Source organism: Rutilus rutilus (genome assembly GCF_951802725.1).
Source record: "Rutilus rutilus genome assembly, chromosome: 6".
In the NCBI taxonomy this organism is placed as follows: Eukaryota; Metazoa; Chordata; class Actinopteri; order Cypriniformes; family Leuciscidae; genus Rutilus; species Rutilus rutilus.
The window spans coordinates 44,655,670-44,672,018 of record NC_140214.1 but is presented as its reverse complement, the minus strand read 5'-3'; the positions used below and the strand labels follow the sequence as shown (position 1 = coordinate 44,672,018).

Genomic DNA, 16,349 nt, shown 5'->3' with positions numbered 1-16,349 from the left:
CTGACTTGCCATGTTCGCAGTAGTGAACACGCCTCTAGAGAGAAATGCACATTTCATATGATACAGATTACATAAGCAGAAAGTATAGCCAACTGTTTCTTTTCATTTTGAATTGTTTTGTTTGATTTAGACATTTCAAGCTTTCTATATATATATATATATATATATATATATATATATATATATATATATATATATATATATATATATCTCATCATGTCTGTGAGGCAAGTGGCCTATACTACTCTGAGTTTCGATTCATTTATAATACGAGCTCCAGTTCACGGGCAACGCTAGTGATCGCTCTGGCGCTTCCATGTCCTGATGTCGGCTATATTTGCTTCTTATTTTTTAAATCCAGGCAATTTGTTGATGAAACACTGATTAAAATTAAGATGCAATTTATACAAAACGAAATTTACTTTAAAGAAAGGCTTTCTACAAAACAAAACTTAATGAAGTGGTCAAAATCATGTCTGACCCACTCAATATGTCTCCCGATATAGTGCGCATCTTATGATCCTATCATACTCATGCTGTTCCCTTTTCATATAATCAACATAGATGAAATTTTAATATATAAACAAACATAATATATTTAAACATAAATTTGAAACTAGAAAGCCTATGTATCCTTTACTGGCTACAACACTTATAGCCTATTAAAGTACAGAGAAATTTAATGTCGGAGCGGTACTTGAGCGAACGTGTTTTACCAGTGAGCATGTGGGGCAAGGGTGCGATTTTTGAGTAATAATCGAATAATTCCCAGCGATCATCGAATATTATTTTTGCTTGAAATGCCCATCCCTAATAAAGTTAGAGTTGTGTGATAAACAGTCGTAATTGCATGTATAATAGAATTGTGAGATAAACTCGCAAATGAGTGTATTTTTTTTTCAGAATTGTGAGATAAAAAGTCGCAATTATCTTTTATTTATTTTTATCCTGTGGTGGAAACAAGCTTCCATATGATTCTGATTGCTTTTAGAAGGAAAAGCTGTCCATAAATGCTGGTCTAGGATCAGTTCTCTCCGTAATAAAGAATATTGGCAATCCTCTCGTTATAATAAGCAGTAAGACATTCGTTGTGCATCAGCTTAACTGATAATAATGGAACTTTGTGAAATCGCAATGAAATTGTATAACCGCTTTATTATTATAAAATGAGCGCTCTATGCAAGTTTTCTGACATGCCAAATCCTGTAAATGGTAAACATTTTTAAAGGGGAATTGCATATCCTCATGGTGTTGGTTCACCCTCCGCCTATGATTAGAAAATGTATTTTTAAAATTAATTTTTTTTACATTTGTTCTGGCGTTGTTATAATATAGAACTTGGTCTATTTTTGTTTTATTAGCCTAAATACGGGATGTTATTGTTTTGTTGAATATCTGTTTTGAAGATCATAAAAAAGTGTGCCCTCCCCCATGAAAATGAAATGCCCCCCCATTCTATATGTTCTGGCGACGGCCCTGAGTACATCTCTCTCATTACCGCACTAGTGATGTTGGCCACTGCTCTCACGCTAGCTTTCAGACTACATTTCTCTCATTACCACAGTAGTGATTTCAGCAACTGGTCTCACACCAGCTTTCAGAGTAAACTTTGTGTCTCACTGCCGAAGCAGTGATTTCAGCCATTACTCTCACACCAGCTTTCAGAATAAAAATTTACCTTGCTGCCGCTACAGCAATTTCGCACCAACTTTCAAAGAAAATTACATTTCTAACTGGCACAGCAATGATTTCTCAGTCCGCTCGCAATAACCTCCATTCTTTTCACTGCCGCATCAGTGATTTCTACCCCTGCTCCCCGCAGGAGCCCCTTCGTTTTTTCTCAGCTTCCACAAGAGATTCACCCCATGAGCCACCGTATATTTCTCCATAGTGACTTCAGCGAAATATTCTACTCATCTTTGGGGGGGAGAGGGCTTAATGTCTTAAGTCTTTTCTACCTATACCTATATCGCCAAACCACTCATGGTTTATTGCCCAGCTTGCTGTCTTTGCAATACTTTTTGTGGGTTTTAACTCGGAGCTCAAGCCGAGCCTCGGGTTCAAGCCTCCTCCAAGGACGGCAAGCCAAGTTAGTTTACTATTAATCTTTAAGGCTGAATGGGCAGGCAAACTAGTGAAAAGGTTACTAAAATTTGTTATGACAAGTGTGCACAAAAACAAAATTGTCCATGTTAATTTTCAAGGTATAACATACTCCAGAATATCAGCACATATAGTGACCCATAATGTCTACTTGACCTTTAGCTTGTATCACAACTAAACTGTGTTGACGGTTATCATCATCATGACAGAGCCCATAGCATTTGATCTGATCTTGATGCAACAAATTGTCCAGCTTATTGTATAACTAAAATCATATATTAGTTATGAATATTTAGTCTGCATATAGCTAATTTAGTTCATTATTAGATCCCGTCTCACCTCAGTGTCTTCAGTTGACAGTCTGGATCCTGCAGTAAATCACTGAGCTGCTTCACTCCTGATTGTCCAGGATCATTTCCTGTGAGATCCAGCTCTATCAGGTGTGAAGGGTTTGATCTCAGAGCTGAAGCCAGAGCTTTATAACCTTCTTCTGTCACACTGCAGTTAGAGAGTCTAGAACAGAGAGGAAAACATTCAGCTGATTAATCAGGAAACATTGTAAAATAATAAAATAATCCATGTCATGGGACCTTTAATTATTATAAAATGAGCGCTCTTTGCAAGTTTTCTGCCATGCCAAGTCCTGTAAATGGTAAATGTTTTTAAAGGGGAATCGCATATCCTCATGGTGTTGGTTCACCCTCATCCTAAGATTAGAAAATCTATTTTTAAAATTAAACAATTTTACATTTTACTTTGTGTTCTGGCGTTGTTATAATATAGAACTTGGTCTATTTGAGTTTTATTAGGCTAAATACGGGATGTTGTTTTGTTGAATGTCTGTTTTGAAGATCATAGAAAAGTGTGCCCTCCCCCATGAAAATGAAATGCCCCTCATTCTATATGTTCTTGCGATGGCCCTGAGTACATCTCTCTCATTACCGCAGTAGTGATGTTGGCCACTGGTCTCACACCAGCTTTCAGAGTAAACTTCGTTTATCACTGCCACAACAGTGATTTCGGCCACAGCTCTCACGCCAGCTTTCAGAGTACTTTTCTCTCATTACCACAGTAGTGATTTCAGCAACTGGTCTCACACCAGCTTTCAGAGTAAACTTTGTGTCACACTGCCGAAGAAGTGATTTCAGCCATTACTCTCACACCAGCTTTCAGAATAAAAATGTATCTTGCTGCCGCTACAGCAATTTCACACCAACTTTCAAAGAAAATTACATTTCTAACTGGCACAGCAATGATTTCTCACTCCGCTCGCAATAACCTCCATTCTTTTCACTGCTGCATCAGTGATTTCTACCCCTGCTCCCCGCAGGAGCCCCTTCGTTTTTTCTTAGCTTCCACAAGAGATTCACCCCATGAGCCACCGTATATTTCTCCATAGTGACTTCAGTGAAATATTCTACTCATCTTTGGGGTGAGAGGGCTTAATGTCTTAAGTCTTTTCTACCTATACCTATATCACCAAACCATTCACGGTTTATTGCCCAGCTTGCTGTCTTTGCAATACTTTTTGTGGGTTTTAACTTGGAGCTCAAGCAAAGCTAGTATTAGTTATGAATAGTTAGTCTGCATATAGCTAAATTAGTGCATTATTTGATCCCGTCTCACCTCAGTGTCTTCAGTTGACAGTCTGGATCCTGTAGTAAATCACTGAGCTCCTTCACTCCTGATTGTCCAGGATCATTTCCTGTGAGATCCAGCTCTATCAGGTGTGAAGGGTTTGATCTCAGAGCTGAAGCCAGAGCTTTATAACCTTCTTCTGTCACACTGCAGTTAGAGAGTCTAGAACAGAGAGGAAAATATTCAGCTGATTAATCAGTTATACCTGAACAATATAAATCTAAATGATCGCTCTTCCAGTCGCCTCTACAATAAGGAAGCCGTTTTTCTGGTGGTCTACGGCACATTCAGTGGTGTTTCACTGGCGTATTGCATGGATAAGTGCAGCGATTCCCCACTTGGCGCTTCATCATAAAGAGCAGTTTCCCTATGTTATGTTCGCTAGTTTCCGATATTTTTTATGGCTGTAAGGAAAATTAGGAAGAGAGCCAAAGCACTACTACCATCCCATTGGCATGAAGGACTAGCATTTTGGGCATTCGTGGGGTCATAGGGAAGTTACAACTTAGGGACCCAATTTGTTAGTTTTCGACATAACATTGAACGTGACTGACGTTACTGATGTAACCCTCATTCCCTGATGGAGGGAATAGAGGCGTTATGTACCTCCTGCCACAACCCTGAACCATCCCACTGAATGGCCAGGACCCCGTCTCGGCTCCTCAGCATAAACCTGAATGAGTGGATGTGTGCCGCCATCTTATACAGCTGTATGTACGGGGGAGTTGCTGGGCATGCAGATTCCACTGGGCATTTCTCTAGAACTCAGAGATGATTTGAACTGACCCCATTTGTCTGTCTTTAACATAACGTCTCTGTTTCCTCTATTAAGGAATTAGGGGTACATTGGTAACCAAGACTTTCTCTTGCGCTTTTGTCTCCAGCATCGCCCTGTCAGTCATCGAGCCTCACTCTCGTCATGTGACTCCTGTGGCTCAACTTACCTCAGTATCTCTAATTTACACTTCTTCAGTCCAGTGCAGAGCAGCTTCACTCCTGAATCCTGCAGATTATTATTGTTCATGTTCAGCTCTTTCAGATTGGCATCTGATCCAAGAACTGCAGCCAGAGCTGAACAGCTTTTGTCTGTTAAGTTACAATCATTTAACCTAAAAGGGAAATAAATCACATCACAGAATTAGATGGAGCACATTCAATACATTTTTCAAAAAATAAATATTAAATATATATTTCATTATAATTTTTTACATAAACATTTTTTACATAAACTAAGCACTTAAAGTATCAAATTATTGGGAGATACAGTAACAACCGATAATGTATTAGTAATGTATAATGTATGTATAGCCTGTTTTATAAAAATATCAATGTTTTATATTATAACCTTACAGAATGTCAGAAAGATTTCATCTTTCATTTTGGCAATATAAATAACATCTGTACCAAATTACATTATTTCCCCCTAGTTTGGGTATATGAATAAAATATGTACTATTTTTCCCTCAAGTATGAGTATGAGCTAATATATAATTCTATATAAGTCATAACAGTCTGGTGTATCATATGATATAAAATATGCAAACATTTTACAAGGTCTTTTATATTTTGTCTAAACGTTTGATAAACTGTCTCCACAAAAAAAAAAAAAAAAAAAACTAACTATTAATTCATATGTCAGGCTTTACAGGGATAAGTTCATGTTCATGATAAGGAATCACTATAGAGTAATGTAGATAAAGACATTTTCAGATGAGAGCAAAACATGACAAAATATATTAAAAGACTTACAGAGCTCTTCTGGAGGTTTTGATGACTGCCGATAATCTAATGAGACACTCGTCTGATTTCTTGAATTTCTGAAGCTCAAACTCCTCCAGCTCTTCCTCTGATGTCAACAACACAAAGGCTAAAGCAGACCACTGGGCAGGTGAAAGGTCACCAGATGAGAGACTTCCTTTGCTAAGGTGGGTTTGAATCTCTTTCACCAGAGTTTGGTCGTTCAGTTCATTCAGACAGTAGAACAGATTGATGGATCTCTCTGCAGGAAGATCATCTTCTAATTTCTGCTTGATGTACTGAACTATTTCCTTGTTGCTCTGGTCATTGCCGTCTTGCTGTGTCAACAGACCTCGTAAGGGTTGTCGATTGGACTGGAGTGACAGGCCGAGGCGGAAGCGACGGAAAATGTCCAGGTGTCCATTGTTCCTCTGGAGCGCCTTGTCGTCTTGCTGTGTCAACAGACCTCGTAAGAGTCGTCGATTGGACTGGAGTGACAGAGAAAAGGAAGGAACGAAGGAAAAGGTCCAGGTGTCCATTGTCACTCTCGAGCGCCTTGTCCACTGCAGTCTTGAGGAAATCAATCATGGTTTCATTTCTGTTTTCCTGTTCTGTAGACTCATGATCAAACACACTTGTCTTGTTGATGTCTAGAAACAGATGTGCATAAAGGGCTGCAATAAACTCTTGAATGCTCAAGTGAACAAAGCAGTACATGGTACCAAGAACGATCCCTGTTTCCTCCTTAAAGATCTGGGTACACATGCCTGAGTACACTGATGCCTTATAGACGTCAATACCACAGGCTTCCAGGTCTGTGTCATAGAAGATCAGGTTGTTTCTTTCTAGCTGATGAAATGCCAGTTTCCCCAGTGAAAGGATGGCGTCTTTATCCCAGGAAACATCTGGTGTGTATTCTCCATCATACTTTCGGCGGCTCTGCTGGATCTGAAAGCGGAGAAAGTGTGTGTACATTTGAGTCAGAGTCTTGGGAGTGTCTTCAGTGTTTGATTCCTGCAGTGTTTTAGAGATCTCATCAGCCTGAGTGTTTTTCACATCATTATTTCTTTTCTCCTCCAGAATGTTCTGGAGAACCGTGGCTGAAATCCAGCAGAAGACTGGGATGTGGCACATGATAAAGAGACTCTTTGATCGTTTAATGTGATCTATGATTGTTTTGGCCTGGTTCTGATCAGTTAATCTTTTTTTGAAGTACTCTTGCTTTTGTGCATCACTGAATCCTCGTATCTCTGTCAGCCGGTCGATACAGTCAGGAGGAATCTTACTGGCAGCTGCTGGTCTGGTGGTGATCCAGATGAGAGCAGAAGGAAGCAGATTTCCCTTCATGAGGTTCGTTAGGAGAACATCCAGAGAGGCTGGTGAAGATACATCACTCCACGTCTCATTACAGTCAAACTTCAGAGGAAGGCGACATTCGTCCAGTCCATCAAGGATGAACAGCACTTTGAATTGATTCCTTCTTGTAAGGTTTAGTCCTTTTGTCTCTGGGAAAAATTGAGTTATAAGGTCCATCAAACTTAGTTTTTCTTTCTCCTTTAAGTTCATCTCTCTGAATGGAAGAGGAAATATGAAGCTGATATCTTCATTTTCTTTTCCTTCAGCCCAGTCCAGAACAAACTTTTGCACAGAGACTGATTTCCCGATGCCAGCGACTCCTTTTGTCAGTACAGTTCGGATCTTCTTCTTGTCTTGTTCAGGAGCTTCAAACAAATGTGTGCATTCAACCTGTATCTCTTGTGCTTCATGACGCCTGGAAGCAACTTCAATCTGTCTCACCTCATGTTCAGTATTGACCTGTTCACTGCCGCCCTGAGTGATATAGAGATCTGTGTAGATGTTATTCAGAAGTGTGGAGTCACCTTGCTTCGCAATTCCTTCAATTACACATTGATACTTCTTCTTTAGGCCACATTTCAGCTGAGGAATGAAGAACAGCTCTTCTAAACACAGGAACAGAAAATAGATAGTTTTAGTCTTCATTTTCTCTCCTACATTTATAAGAGACAATCAGACAGATGATCATGAGTCTCTTACCTTCTAGAGCATCAGCAGCTTCATCTTGCTTCATCTCTCTCAGGTAATGTAGTGTGAGATCAAGAGCTGATTCTTTGATACTGGATCTGTTCTCAATAAAGTCCTTCACAAAGTGTTGTGTGTTCTCTTTTTGTAATATTTTCTTAAACTTCTCCAGTTCATTCTTCAGAAATGTGATTATTTTGCTCTCAAGATCCTACAAACAAAAGTAAGAGAAAAGACACAATTTAAACCAAATTTACATCTACATTTAGTATAATATCTATATACAACTATTATATATATTTAAAAAATCAAGTTAAAAGACTAACATGTTAACCAGCTGTTATTTTTAACAAATAAACAAAAATAAAAAATATATAAGTGCTTCAAAGGAAAAATAGTGATCTAGAGGAATTACATTAAATTTGTTATTTAAATAACATATTTGTTAGTTGTAAATATTATACATTTATAAACACGTGTTTTCCTACCTGGAAGATTCCTAGAAGATTGTCTATGAAATTATCGTGGTTCCTGTGAGTCTGAACGTCTGAGTCTAATGTCTCACATTGAAGCCTGTAATTAAATAAATAAAATAAATACTGATTTTCCGGGCAAAATATCACAGAAAGAGAAATAAGCATTTGCTGTGAATACTCTTATAAATATTCGATCAGATTTATGATAAATATTGGATCTAAAAATGTTTCATGATTGGTATTCACTGATACAACTTTTAAACACAGTCAGCATGTGACAAAAAATTAGAAACTCATGAAATACCTTTTACTAGATGATGGTGTTTTCTCACTGAAGTTTGGTAGTATTGCACCTTTAGACCGATCACTCTTCAGAGACACAGAGCTGGACACATGTGAGCCTGATCTTACACTGATGACACAAAGAACAGAGAGAAAACACTTTAGTAAAGGAGATACTTTAGTCTCACTTGAAAAGTTTTAATGTTGCAAATAGTAATTAAATGCAGTATAGCTGTGCATTTGTCCATTTGTGACTACAGTTTGATGGGTAAATATATACATGTTTAGTTGCATGATCTATTTTCCATAGTGTATTTGTGTCTCCTTGTGGCTGCCTGTGTAATTGTGTTACTGAATGAGTTTCATAAGGTTCCCAGGAATTGAGTTTTATTGTGGCTTATTGTTTTATTCAGTCAAGATCAATCATATACACCACTGTGGGCAAATAATACAACAATATAATGTAATATAAACACACAAAATACCTTTTATTAGATGGTGTTTTCGCACTGAAGTCTGGTGGATTTGCACCTTTAGACAGATCACTCTTCAGAGATACAGAGCTGGACACATGTGAGCCCGATCTTACACTGATGACACACAGAACAGAGAGAGAGAGAAAACACTTCAGTAAAGGAGGATCAACTGTGTGTGAAACACATCTGTGTCTTTATCTAATCCTCCACAGAAATACACACACTCACACAATTTACAGTTTTATAGTTAATGATTGTTTTATTTCATTCATATATTGGTTTAAGAATTTCTTTAATATACATGAGAGAGATTAAACATGTTAAAAAATACTTGACTCTAATTTATGAGACCATGTCAAGATTTTGTTTATTGACAGAAATAGAGAGCATAAATGTCTGTGCGACACAGTTGTGTTAGCATACTTGAATTAAATTAAGTGTATAGTTGTTTCCTAATGTCTGTCAATAATTGTATGATCTAAAAACTAGAGTCATTTATTTGGATTAATTCAGCGTCTAGATTGGATTAAAGCATTTGCAAATATAAAACAATATAAATAAAACAATGCTTAAAGTTGTGTTATTGACAGGGAAACACAAAGTCCAGTAGAGTTTAAACTGATGAAAAGAGACGCAGTCTTACCTGTGTTTCTCTGAGAGACTCATCTGAGAGAGAGAGTCCTTTCCTCTTTCCTCTGACATACTGCAGCTAAACTGACACTGAAAACTGATCAGCACTGCTTTCTGAAAACACTCAATCCTTCAGCATCACCTGGAAATGACACCATTTTACACAGATGAAGAACATCTTATTTAAGACAATAATGAAGAATGCTGAGTTAACATCAACAACAGCAAAAACAATCTATAAAATAAAGTGAGTTACAGACAAATATATTGCCATGTAAAATAACCTAATGGACTTAATCATTTCTGATTGTTTAATGAGTTTAACTGACTCTAAATATTAATTCATTGGGGAAAAGCAATTGTTTAAAACTTTGAGTGGGAAAATTGAACCTGATTTGTAATATTCTCTATTATAGTTTTATATCATTGTACAATCATATTTACCCAATCTTTATTAATTGTTGAATCGTTTGTCATTTAATCATTACTTCAAGTTCACAGTGATGATTGATTTCATTACTTTTAAATGATCCTAAAATAACTGATTGAGTAAAAGTAAGCAGAATTATAATAGACATACTGTATAACTACTAATCATAATGCTATATATGAACTGAAATATTCAGTTTAATAACAGCAGATTGTTGTTCATTGCCGTCAGGCTTCATCTGTCTGTCTACAGTAAATGTCTGCTTCAAAAATACTTTCGATTTCACAAAAACAACAGCCTAAAACTGAAGAGGAAATGGGAGAAAACTTTCAGAAACATATTCGTTTTCAATGAACCTTTCTCAATAAAACTTCAAAAGTTTTAACTTCAAAAGATTGTAATTTCTGGCAGATTCTTCGTCTGTAATCATTTGTAATTATTAGGAACTTCAAATTGTATATTAAGTGAGATTTAAATGTGAACTTACAGAAGGCCTGTTCTCGGAGTAGCAGAAGAACAGTCTTCTGTAACTTCACATTTAAATCTCACTTAATATACAATATGAAGTTCCTAATAATTACAAATTACTTTAATGGACAGTGTATTAAACTTACTTGCAGTCTTGTCCACTAAGAAGAGAGTTTATCAGTATTTTAAACTCAGTAACGCTTGTTGTCAGTCCGCGCGCGTCGCTCTCAGAATCTCTTGCTGGTCTCGATGGATTGTGGATTAAACTCATAAATGGCCGCGAGTGTTATTAGATTTGGAGGCATTGTGCTAACTGACATCTGTGGAAATGTTTTCTGGATCATAGATCAGATCAAATCCACTGAGTAACAGGTTTAGGTGTCAGAGGCTGGTATTTCTGTTGATGTGTTGTTACTTTCGTTTTCGCTCCAGACGCACTTCTGAAGATGACGCACTTATAATAGAATAGACCAGTAACAGCTAAAAACTCAAATTCTCACACTAAAGACAAGAAACGAGATGTTATAATTATATAAGCATAATATATATACAAACACACTTACTTCTCTTGAACGCAGACACAATAAAGGCAACTCTATAGCGAGCAGTTGACAGGAAGTACCCCAGAGTGCACTGCAGTCTGGACGATGGGGCGGGGCGACACTTTTGGGCGGAGCCAGAGAGGTACGACACGGAAGTAACGCGTGTCGTGGATAGCTCCAGCACTATGAAAGTAAATCAGTAGCAAAACTCGAGAGCACGTAGATGTCAATTTGAGAACTTGTACAATAAATATTTGTACTTGTACATGAACATTTACACTCACGGCTCCAGGGCTTGACATTAACTTTTTTGCTCACTAGCCAATGTGGCTAGTGGTTTTCTTTTGCTAAAATTTACTTGAACTAGATTTACAGCCCTTTTAAATGTAAAACCACTGTACACACCAAAATAAAGACTACATAAATATATAACAATACAGGTCATTATCATTAGCTCTGATAAGGTTGTGTGTAAAGCTCCTTTTTTAAAATAAAACCATGTATTATGTATAATACAGCATACGACATAACTCCAGCAGGGCAGCTAGCTGTCTCTTCGATTCTTTGTTGTCGGTCACTAGCGACAATACTCATTAGGGCTGTCAAAATTGCTCAAAAATGACCTTCGAATATTCCCTCTAAAAAAAACACATAGCTTATATTCGAACTATTCGAACATCTGGTTGCGCATGTCAATGACGCGCATTACGTCAATAACAGGACAAATTAATACAAAGAGACATAACTACTTGTATAGGTAGTTTATTTAAGTTTAAACATATTTGACAACGTATTACCTACACGAAAACAAGTAAATCAACTAATGGCCAAGACCACAGACCTCACTCACTCTCGCTCGCTCGCTCACTCGCAGGCACTCTTTCTCTCTCTCGCCCTCACCCTCAGCACCAAACGCGAATAGAGCGTCTGGCGCGAGTGTAAAGACGCGTTTACGCGCGTCTGGAGGTCTTGCGGCGCGAATGAGGCGCGCTGAATGTAACGCGAATGTAATGTAGCGCGAATGACGCTCTGTGCATAACAGTTTAAATGAACAACAACAATAAGCAAATGTTGAGTGCTGATCAAGAGTTTTGTGCAAGCAATTTAAGGTCGCGACTCTTATATAGCAGGCTTCATTCAGTGATTGAAACAAATATTATTAACATTAATTGAAGTTTTACAGTATATATAACCGACATTGAACGCTCCGAGCGAGCTGTGCTGTGGTAAACATGGAACTTTTCCTTGACATGAAACGGTAAATAATCAAACCAGTGGAAGCCTGCAGTGCATGAAACTGCTGTATCTAACCTACCTTATTCATGCAATATCTATTCAGTCAGTACAGTAGCCTACACTTTAGTAATGTTTCTGTTTAACGTTAAATAAAATGATCCCTCAGGCAGCGCGCCCACTCGCAAAGCAGACAGCCGCGCCTCTGCTACCGTGGGCGTTTTTCCACATTCGAATATTAATTTTCACCTTCGAAATTCTGTTTTTTAAAACTATTCGAATATATATTCGAATTTAGAATATTCGTTGACAGCCCTATGGGATTTGTAGTGTCGTAGTGTCACACTTATTTCAGATGCCTTTTGAAAAGACTACAATTATTCAACCCGCCAAAGTGGCTATTTGGAGTGACTGTGTTACCCGCCACGAGCAAAATCCACCCGCATTTGGCGGGTTGGCGGGTGTTAATGTCAAGCCCTGCACGGCTCCAATGTGAAAACCTGTAAAATAAAAATCTGAAGTTGAATGTTGAAATTTGCACTCGCATACAATAGTCACAAACCTGTATTCTGCATTTGAAGCTGCAGACAAGTAGACACAAATGTGTAAAATGCCATTCACAGAAATACAACGACAGACACAAACTTGTAATATATATTTTGCGTTTAATCTTACGTTCACATTCGCGGTACTTCCTCAATTAGGCACTTACAACTTCTCAAATCTGTCACTGCAATTTCAAATTTCGCGCCTTGACTTTTGCTACTCTTTTCGCGATTTATTAGGTGCAAAACTAACTTGTGCACTTGAAACTGAGAGGCGGCGAGAGAGAAAGGGGGGCGGGAGGAGGGGGGGTCAAAGGAGCCGTTTTATTGGTTGGCAGCTAGCCAATGAAATGGGACTTCGATGATGTCATGAAATCCGCGTGCACTGAAACGCTAACATGGCTTAATGCAATGCATTAGACCAGGCATTCTCAACCCTGGTCCTGGAGGGCCACTGTCCTGCAGAGTTTAGGTCCAACCTTGATCAAACACACCTGCCTGTAGCTTTCCAGTAATCCTGAAAGGCTTAATTAGCTTAATTAGCTGGCTCAGGTGTGTTTGATCAAGGTTGGACCTAAACTCTGCAGGACAGTGGCCCTCCAGGACCAGGGTTGAGAATGCCTGCATTAGACTGATATTAAAAGAAATAAACGATATTATCAAACTCAGTAAACACAATGCTTATAATGCATACTACAGAAAAGCAGATGAGCACAGAATATGACGAAAGAAAGCAAATGTGTGTTCAGTGCAAATAAACTTGCTGCCTGTGTTTTATTAATAATTTAACGAATTATGTGTTTTTTTAATTTATTTATTTATTTATTTATTTTATAACTGTTGGTCCATTAAGCCTTATTAAGCGTTTTCTTGGTTTTCATACTACAGAAAAGCAGATGAGCACAAAATATGAACACAACGCGTTTAATTGAGACAGTGGTATTAAAAGACCAAACTCAGGAAACACCATACAAATAAAGCAAAGCAATTGAGCTCTGAATATGGATGCAACGAGTTTAATTGTACGTTTTCCTCCCACAGAAAACGCTTAATAAGGCTTAATGGACCAACAGTTATAAAAAAAAAAAAAAACAAAAAAAAAAAAACACATAATTCATTAAATTATTAATAATTTCTGTGGGAGGAAAACGTACAATTAAACTCGTTGCATCCATATTCAGAGCTCAATTGCTTTGCTTTATTTGTATGGTGTTTCCTGAGTTTGGTCTTTTAATACCACTGTCTCAATTAAACGCGTTGTGTTCATATTCTGTGCTCATCTGCTTTTCTGTAGTATGAAAACCAAGAAAACGCTTAATAAGGCTTAATGGACCAACAGTTATAAAATAAATAAATAAATAAATAAATTTAAAAAACACATAATTCGTTAAATTATTAATAAAACACAGGCAGCAAGTTTATTTGCACTGAACACACATTTGCTTTCTTTCGTCATATTCTGTGCTCATCTGCTTTTCTGTAGTATGCATTATAAGCATTGTGTTTACTGAGTTTGATAATATCGTTTATTTCTTTTAATATCAGTCTAATGCATTGCATTAAGCCATGTTAGCGTTTCAGTGCACGCGGATTTCGTGACATCATCGAAGTCCCATTTCATTGGCTAGCTGCCAACCAATAAAACGGCTCCTTTGACCCCCCCTCCTCCCGCCCCCCTTTCTCTCTCGCCGCCTCTCAGTTTCAAGTGCACAAGTTAGTTTTGCACCTAATAAATCGCGAAAAGAGTAGCAAAAGTCAAGGCGCGAAATTTGAAATTGCAGTGACAGATTTGAGAAGTTGTAAGTGCCTAATTGAGGAAGTACCGCAAATGTGAACGTAAGATTAAACGCAAAATATATATTACAAGTTTGTGTCTGTCGTTGTATTAGCTGTGAATGGCATTTTACACATTTGTGTCTACTTGTCTGCAGCTTCAAATGCAGAATACAGGTTTGTGACTATTGTATGCGAGTGCAAATTTCAACATTCAACTTCAGATTTTTATTTTACAGGTTTTCACATTGGAGCCGTGAGTGTAAATGTTCATGTACAAGTACAAATATTTATTGTACAAGTTCTCAAATTGACATCTACGTGCTCTCGAGTTTTGCTACTGATTTACCTTCATACAGCACTGAACCCCATTCATGTTCAGTGTTTCCGAAGTACGCTCGCTCGCTGGTAAGTTGATGAAATTACTGTATTTTTGACATTTGAACGCATAGTCGTCCTCTCATGAATCTAGTCAGTAGTTGTAATTTATTTAGCCGACTAGTTAATGTTTATTGTAAGAGAATAGTTAACGGCAAGTTTACGTGACCAACACTTCACTAACGTTAGCTACCAGTCAGAAATGTGTAAATTCAATACTGAGGTCATAGTTAAATGTGATGTTGCACTACATTGTATTCAGAGTTTTTTTTTTTTTTTTTTTTGTCAACCCTATTTACATACATGACGTGGTCAGAATATTAGAAATGCATCTGGATATAAAGCAAATAAGTACAGCAGCACTCTCACAATTAAGACCTCAATGCTAAAACGTGTAAATTAATGTACACCTCTATGACAGTATAAAAAAATCCTGAACATTATAGAAAAGCAGAATTTATGGCTGAGCTTTGTATACGGTATCATAATGAAATAAAAATATAATTTGTTGGATGAGCAAAATAATCATCTAGCTTCTTCCATAGTGTTGTTGTTGTTTAAGAATAACCATTTGAATAACAATAGTGGTTTGTATATGGGTCAAAGACGAAAAGGGGGTTTCAAGCATCAAAAAAATAAAAGTGTAAAACTGCTTTAAATTTATTCTTTTTCACATACATTAGAATATGTCCTGTTTAACTTTATATTTTTCTGAGCAAAAAATAATTACCACCATACATTTTTACTGTGATTTTACTGAAGACACCCACTAAAATGTCATTCAGTGTAACAATATTTTTATGCAAAAAAATCTTACCAGACATTTTTAGAAAAACTCTAATTTGATAACATATTATAGGATTCTATTTAAAGATCACAGTGCAGCTCCCAAATAATAATTATTTGTAATTTTAAATCTTTATACTTCGCAAATATCCTTTAAACCATTAGGTTTTACCCATTTGTCAGCAAGAAGTTTTTGTAAGGAATTGAAAATCAATTAAAATCGAATCAAATTTAGTAGGACCACATATTGAGAACTTGAAACTTGAAGGACAAACACACATAGGCTAGTTCACCCAAAGATAAAATTTACCCTGTGATTTTTTTCACCCCTAAGCCATCCTAGGTGTATATGACATTCTTCTTTCAGACGAACATAAGAGGAGTTAGGCTATATTAAAAAAAATATAGGCTCTTCCAAGCTTTATAATGGCAGTGAATGGCCGTTTATGTTTTGAAGTCCATAAAAAAAAGCATCCATCCATCAAAAAAGTGCATCTATTCATGATTAAAGTGCTCCACATGGCAGGGGGTTAATAAAGGCCTTCTGAAGTGAAGCGATGCGTTCGTGTAAGAAAAATATCCATATTTAAAACTTTATCAACTAAAATAACTAGCTTCAGGCAGACGTCCTATGCAAGTCAACTTACGCCAAAAGGGTAACACTTGACGATGTATGACGTAGATGTAGGATTATTGTAAGTTTAAAGGGATACTCCACTTTTTTTGGAAATAGGCTCATTTTACAACTCTCTCACTTGACTCTTCTGTAGTTACATCGTGTACTAAAACCGACATCATATCATTACACCTGC

At 37.2% G+C, this 16,349-nt stretch overlaps 1 protein-coding gene and 1 pseudogene across 2 annotated transcripts in view; both read right to left on the bottom strand.

The window, feature by feature from the left end:
• LOC311292525 (NACHT, LRR and PYD domains-containing protein 12-like) overlaps nucleotides 1–8,768 on the bottom strand; it is a 53,522-nt pseudogene extending 44,754 nt beyond the window's left edge. The window contains exons 1-7 of the transcript XR_014630286.1: nucleotides 8,762–8,768; nucleotides 8,007–8,091; nucleotides 7,534–7,729; nucleotides 5,491–7,439; nucleotides 4,686–4,850; nucleotides 3,730–3,903; nucleotides 2,443–2,616 (exon numbers count right to left, since the gene is read on the bottom strand). The product of XR_014630286.1 is annotated as an NACHT, LRR and PYD domains-containing protein 12-like (transcript). The remainder of the gene's footprint in view (nucleotides 1–2,442; nucleotides 2,617–3,729; nucleotides 3,904–4,685; nucleotides 4,851–5,490; nucleotides 7,440–7,533; nucleotides 7,730–8,006; nucleotides 8,092–8,761) is intronic.
• Nucleotides 1–10,907, bottom strand: part of LOC311292518 (uncharacterized protein) — a 1,083,963-nt gene extending 1,073,056 nt beyond the window's left edge. The window contains exons 1-2 of the mRNA XM_084412230.1: nucleotides 10,427–10,907; nucleotides 9,396–9,524 (exon numbers count right to left, since the gene is read on the bottom strand). Coding sequence (XP_084268356.1) covers nucleotides 9,396–9,454 — 59 coding nt within the window. The 5' untranslated portion in view covers nucleotides 9,455–9,524; nucleotides 10,427–10,907. The remainder of the gene's footprint in view (nucleotides 1–9,395; nucleotides 9,525–10,426) is intronic.
• Nucleotides 10,908–16,349: the final 5,442 nt, after the last annotated feature.